The sequence below is a fragment of the Trachymyrmex cornetzi genome, unplaced genomic scaffold, assembly GCF_001594075.2.
Source record: "Trachymyrmex cornetzi isolate Tcor2-1 unplaced genomic scaffold, Tcor1.1 scaffold153, whole genome shotgun sequence".
In the NCBI taxonomy this organism is placed as follows: Eukaryota; Metazoa; Arthropoda; class Insecta; order Hymenoptera; family Formicidae; genus Trachymyrmex; species Trachymyrmex cornetzi.
The window spans coordinates 1-7,342 of NW_017296124.1; the positions used below are offsets into that span (position 1 = coordinate 1).

The window sequence follows — 7,342 nt, forward strand, 5'->3', positions numbered from 1 at the left end:
TACTTGTCCTTTGACATTCTTCAACATAGTGTTCCATACGATCCGCCTCTCTTCCACAAAATATACATCCTTTCATTTCTTTTTCTATCCAATACTTATTTCCTTCCTCCATGTTACCGCATCTAAGTCTAAAGGCCATTCTACATTGGTCGTATCGTAAACGTCGCAAGTCACAAACTTGTTGCTTCAGCTAATCCAATGTTTCAATTTTAAAGTCGTATGATACTTACGACGCTTCCGACGCTACGGTACGACCAATGTAGAATGGCCTTAACAATCCTCGCACGCCTTCACCTATTCCCAGCCTACCTAGATTTTCCTCCCTTAAATAATTGGGCCCTCTACTCCCTGTATCCAATTCCTTATACCTTTCATTATACCTCGCAGACCTTGATCTACATTCTTCCCATTGCCTTCGTCCGTCCCTCTCCTTCCTAATTATTTCCTTCTCGAACCTCCCCTCGTTTCCCCCCTCTTTCAATTCCTTAGCATTTATACCCCATCCGCTCCTTTTATAAAACCACTATGAATGAATATGCGTTCGCAATTGCTAGATTGCGCGGGGGTGATCGCGATCGATCACGGCTCCATTGGACACCACCAATCACAGCGACCGGTGCTTAGGAGCTTTGTAGTCTCAAGCGCTGTGAGTGGCTCGTGTCCAATTGAGCCGTGTCCAACTGGGTGCCACCCGATTGCGCGACTTAGAATTTTTAGAGAGTTTTTATCTTTAAAAATCAGCGATATTCATGGAATTTTATCAGGGAGTCAATTATGTATTTTAGAACGAAATAAAAATTACAAAAATGAGCAAATTCACTAGAATATTTCATTGGTCAACACCTAGTGAATTTTGCCCATGTTTATAATTTTCATCTCGTTTTAAGATACACAATCGACCCCCAGGGTATCGATCATGTAACTTTTTCTCTAGAAAACGAAAACGTGAAAAGTGAAAATTTTTATGTATATTTGTATATATTTTTATGTATAGGTATTTGTATGTATATTTGAATATTTTTATGTATATTTGTATGTATGTACGCTCATGAACTAAAAGGTTTTTTTTAATGGGTTTCAGAATGCAGCCTACTCATTAAGCGATTGGTTTTTTACTTATGAATCCATAAGTAAGAACCAATCGCTTAGCTTTGCAACCTTTTAGTCCATAAGTGTACATATGCACATTATACAAACAATTTTCACGTTTTTCTAGGGAAAAAAGTTACATGATTGATCCCTTGGGTATCATATAACTTTTTCTCTAAAGCGGAAACGTGAAAAGTGAAAATTGTTATGTATGTATGTATGAACACACAATAAAAAATACATACAAAAATTTTTAACTTTTCACGTTTCCGTTCTAAGAAAAAAGTTACATGATTAATATCTTGGATTCAGGGAATTTTTTTGAATTTTTAGGTCAAGATAATGATCATGTAACTTTTTTTCGAGGGGTAAACTGCTGATAGTATTACATACAAATTTGGAGTATCACTGGGCATTACTTAAGATATGATGTAATAAGAAAAGTGAACCATTCCGGTGGATGTAGTAGACTGAAAGGAGCGGGGGGTATGTCAGCCAATCAGAGTTTGAGTAATTTATCTGATTCCAAATGGCCAACGGAGTAGTCAGTCGCATCGTCGTATGATGCGATAACTCGCGCCAGACGAATTGCCTAATCTCTGATTGGTCGAGATCTCGGCTCTTTGCCGTTATGCGCATTGATTCACCTTTCTTATTACATCATGACTTAAGACAAACCTGCAGTCAGGATCTGATTGTGAGCACAAGTATTGTCGTAACACTTAAGGGTCCTCTACATAGAAGTCGTAGACGGTCGTGGAGTCTTAAGTCGTAGGAAACTGACCAATTCCAATCGAGAGTCTACGACTTCTATGTAGAGGACCCTTTACTTAGACTTAAGTTGCAGACGTAAGTAACGCACAAGCTTTCATGTATGACGTACAACTTATTGTCGTGTCTCCAAGAAACGGTAATAAGTCGTACGTCATACGCCAAAGGTTGTGCGTTACTTACGTCTACAACTTATATTTTATAGCACATCCCGAGTTGTAGAACCAGTGTTAATCAGTTGAACAAATAAAAAGATACTTGTACGAGAAATGATTTAAATCATAAGTTAATCTAAAAAGATCTTTTTTATGTATTGTTTTTTGACGAAGGTTTCAATTCTTAGTTACAGATCTAGAGGAAATCGAGATCATGGCAACCGTAATGGAGGAGTTGGTGGAACTTATTGGAACAGTCAGCAGCAGAGTCAAAAAGAGTTTGGCACAAAGAAGCAACAAAATCACAAAAAGACTCCGGGCGATTTACTGAAGAAGCCTAGTTGGGATTTGGCAAATTTGCCCAAGATAACGAAGAATTTGTACGTTCCTCACGTTAACATCTTGAATCGAACATCTGACGAAATCAGCAAGTATCATGCGGGCAAGGAGATTACTGTTAAAGGCAATAATACGCCTTCTCCCATTCAAGCCTTCGAAGAGAGCAACTTTCCAGATTACGTGATGGAAGAGATCAGGAAGCAAGGTTTCGCCGAACCCACTGCAATTCAAGCTCAGGGCTGGCCAATTGCACTCAGCGGACGAGATTTAGTCGGAATTGCTCAAACTGGTTCGGGGAAAACTTTGGCTGTAAGTACAATCTCAATTAATTGAATTAATTAAATTGTAAAAATTCGTATAACATAATTTGAGTAAAACTATTCAGAATCGGTTACTTAATCGGTTAATTAATCAAGAAAGATGTAGATAGAAAACTTTAGGTCTGTTCTTTATTTTTACATTCTCTAAACTGATACACATGGTGCAATAAATTGAAGTGAAACAAACGTATACTTGTTTCACTTCAACTTGTTGTACCGTGTGCATTAGTTCAAAGAGTGCAGGAATCACTGAGCGCTCAGTGAGCAATTATCGTTATGAATGCACCCAATGTAAATAATCAGAATATCAGATATTTTAACAAATGCACATTTTTTAGATGCATATTTGTTTATTGTCATTGTTTCTTTCATTTCAGTATATCCTTCCGGCGACAGTGCACATCAATCATCAGCCTCGCCTCAGTCGAGGTGACGGACCAATTGTTCTAATTCTCGCTCCCACGCGCGAATTGGCTCAACAAATTCAAACTGTTGCACGTGATTTCGGCTCATCCTCATGCATTCGCAATACCTGCATCTTCGGCGGCTCGCCGAAGGGGCCTCAAGCCCGTGATCTTGAACGTGGTGTGGAGATCTGTATCGCAACACCTGGTAGACTGATCGATTTCCTCGAGAAAGGTACCACGAATCTGCGCAGGTGCACATATTTGGTTTTGGATGAGGCTGATCGAATGCTGGATATGGGTTTCGAACCACAGATACGCAAAATCATCGAGCAGATTCGACCTGATCGGCAAGTTCTCATGTGGTCCGCCACTTGGCCCAAAGAAGTGCAAGCCCTCGCCGAGGACTTTCTCAGTGATTATATCCAGATTAATATCGGGTCCTTGACTTTGGCGGCTAATCACAACATTCGGCAGATTGTCGAGATCTGCCAAGAACATGAGAAGGAAATGAAACTATCGCAATTGTTGCGCGAAATTGGGACCGAACGCGGCAGCAAGATGATCATTTTCGTGGAGACGAAAAAGAAGGTGGACGACATAACGAAGACGATTAAACGGGAAGGCTGGTCAGCAATCTCAATCCACGGCGACAAATCGCAGCCGGAGCGCGATTACGTTCTATCGGAATTTCGCAACGGGAAGACTATGATCTTGGTCGCGACAGATGTAGCAGCACGCGGCTTGGATGTCGAGGACGTAAAGTACGTTATCAACTTTGATTACCCCAACAGCTCCGAGGACTACATCCACAGGATCGGCAGAACCGGTCGCTGCCAGAGCGCAGGCACTGCCTATGCTTACTTCACACCGAATAATGCGAGACAGGCGAAGGAGCTGATCGCAGTGCTAGAGGAGGCCGGTCAAGCTATAAACCCACAATTGGCGGACATGGCGAATTCTGTCAGGAACCAATACGGCAAGGGACGGCAACGATGGAGTCACGTACGAAGCAACAAGGACAACATTTCTCACGGAAGTCCTAGAAACAACATTAGCCCGACGATAAACAACTGGCAGCATATGTTGCAGGCGAATCAACAACAGCATGGACATCACAGTCAAATGGTTCAGGATAAAACCGTGGCACGTGGTCATCAGCGCAACAATGGCTATCAAGTCAATCGGCAGAACAATTACCAACCACAACATTCCTATCAGCAGCAGCACCAGCAACGACAATCCATTACTGGCTATCAGAACAGCTACCAGGCGACTAACAACACATGTCAACCTACGCATCAGGCTACCAGCGCGCCCAGATACCAAGGCAGGACTGGATACCAGGGTAATCGTTTCCAAAATCGGCAGAACGGCTTCAGCGGCAATCAGAGCGGGCCCAATGTTTACTCAATGCCGCCGCCGTTCATGATGCCGTCTGGTGGACACGCGGACTCCGGGATCCAGAATCTTGTGAACAACAAGTTTTTCCAGACCAATCGACCGCCGCCCAACGCTGGTGCCTGCGCGTATCAATCGATGGGCTACGGCCAGTTTCAAGCGGTGCCGCCGTACGGCTATCCGTATCCACCCACGCCGGTGCAGCAGTGACGCCTCCCACGATGCAAGACCATCGGGGTACGGGCTAAATGAAAAGTAAGTATGTCCCGCCTATCGGGCTTTATTCGATTGCTCCTACGTTGGATAATGGATCCAATTTATTATGATAGACTGTCGATAACGATAAATTTAGGCTGCGTTCTGAAAGCACGCTATTATTACTATTGTGTCACTCTATCTTTACCGTTCATGAACGTAAAGTAAGGATGGAATTATGCAACAGCGCTGATGAGTGATCTTTATATCTACAATCCTACTCCTTCATCTTGTTAAAAGGCATTCACTATTGTAATTAATATGTACATGTAAGCAAGTCGCGTGCAAGTTGCGAGCATTAAGAACTGTATGCAAGAGTGTGGAATTTTTTAAATTAAAAAATTTCACGCTCTAGGCAAGAACGTAGTAAAACCAGGGTTGATAAAAAACATGTTTTAAACGTGTTTTAAACAGTTTAAAACATGCTTAATTAATGTTTTTAATATGTTTTAAATATGTTTTTTTTATAGTACTGTTTAAAGCATATTTGAAGCATTAAAAACATATTCAAGAAGAAACACAATATGTTTTATTCTTAAAAAAAACATTAGTCTTTACCAACCCTGAGTAAAACGCAAGTTTTTACTTTTACAACACAGATTTGATCACACTCTTGAATGTGATAAAATGAAATGCGCGCATAAAAATGTACATATGAAGATCAATCTTTGAATGATTTTACTTTTCAATGATTTTACCTTTACACAAATCTGTGTTCAAGCACGAACACGATATAATCTCTTAGTGATCAACATTATTGATGAGAATGTTTGCTTGATAAGAAATTGATGCTCTAAACTCATGGTTTTGGATCTTTTTGAGCCAGTACACCCTTGGCACGTGGATAAGATTGTACATATAAAGACTGCTATAAAGCGGGCTCTCCGAACACAGCTTAGAAGCAAAGTTTTATTTTGTAATTTGCTATATTTTCTGAGTTACATTCGCGCACAGCACTTCAAACAATTGCAATCTCAGGATTTTTGCTTTGGAAATTTTAGCACCTTCTAAGAAGAAATTAACTTTGTTAATAAAAGAAATTATGAAGATTTTTTTTACAACTCGAAAAGATTCGAGTATAAAAATGTGCTTTTTGTTTGACTGATAACAACCTTGATTTTTTATTTCCCGTTAACACCGACACTTTAATGTCGGCAGTCTATCATACTATTTTTAATGTAATACTTATTCTCATTTTCTTTTTCATTTATTTTTTCTGGAATAGTGCCCAGTCGATTTAACAATTTGAGTTCGATGTTGAGATATTAAGACGCATGATAACTCGCGTCACTGCCAAAATTTGGAAGCGCACAAGAAACTCGAGATTGAGTAGAGATAGGATGCGTCCTTGCTTTTGTTATTGTATTAAATTATAAAATAATTGCCGCAATTATATAGGCAAACTTTCAAACCTCACTTCCAAAAATTTGGCATTTTTTTCGATTTGATATCGAATTATAAAAAAGCATAAAAAAAATATATAAAAAAAATATAAAAATTATTAAATTGAAAAAGTTATTAATTTATAAATGTATGTACTAAATTGTTTATTTATGTGAATCACATGAGATTCTATACTAATTATTTTATTTATGGCATGTATATAAACATATATTTTTTGTTGTATTCTCTTTTTTGCTTAAGAAGCTTGACGAATTAAATGGATTTAAATTGTTAAATTGGCAGAAATAATTAATGCATTAATTAAGAAATGCATTGATCAGCACATTCCAGTTTTTCAAATTCTATATGTAGTATTAGCAACGTTAACAATGAGCGTACACGTTATAATATCGATCCTAGATGTTAACCATCGCGTTGATGGTTCACGAATCCCTCTACTCTATAACTGAGAATAAATAATAATCCTCTTATGCGAGTATTATTGTAGCAACATTATAATGCTTTTTTCCGAAATGCACGAAACATATAGAAGGGGGTGGATTAAGACTATATATCAGATCTACTAATTTATAATTTATTTATATATAGTTCGCGTGATTACACATACGCAGAAGAAATACCCAGGAAGTAAAAACGCGCGATATGCTCTAATAGGAAGGAAATTTGTAAGGCCTTTTGCATAAAAATTAAGCCGTTTTTTATGTGCCCCGGCATAACGAACAAATTGTCGTGCCCTTTGTTTCGGGAACGGGAAATTACAAAAGAAAAAGAGAGAAACAAAGCAAAGAAATAAGACAGAGAGAGAAAGACAAACTAGAACAAGCTAAGAATGTCTATTTATCTATAAAACAGCTTCACTTGCAGGAACTAAACCAATCTTGGGCACTCTATTTCTCTCTTTCTCTCTCTCTCTCTCTCTCTCTCTCCCCGATACAACTAATCGTAGCGTTAAAAATAAGTATCTCATGCTCCGATGATCTTATAAAAATTCAAACGAGCTTTGAGGTCTCTGGATTCTTAAAAGTCTGAATCATCAATGGCTCTCGGATATCTGGAACTTATAGAATCTCTGAATCCACAGAACTCTGACCTTGAATGTTTCGAGTCTTAAATATTGTTACATAGGACTCGAATGACATATTTTAACTGTAGCTTCTAAAAATTTTCAGAACATTGATTTTCTTCGGAGTTCTTCACTCCAGAA

At 38.8% G+C, this 7,342-nt stretch overlaps 1 protein-coding gene across 1 annotated transcript; it reads left to right on the forward strand.

The window, feature by feature from the left end:
- Positions 1-2,189: 2,189 nt before the first annotated feature.
- LOC108758171 (DEAD-box ATP-dependent RNA helicase 20) lies at positions 2,190-5,105 on the forward strand (the record flags this gene model as incomplete). Its single annotated transcript, XM_018502978.1, has 2 exons — positions 2,190-2,663; positions 3,052-5,105. Coding segments are annotated over 2 exons (2,112 nt in total), but the record flags the coding sequence as incomplete, so codon positions are not given.
- Between the last annotated feature and the right edge of the window lie 2,237 nt (positions 5,106-7,342).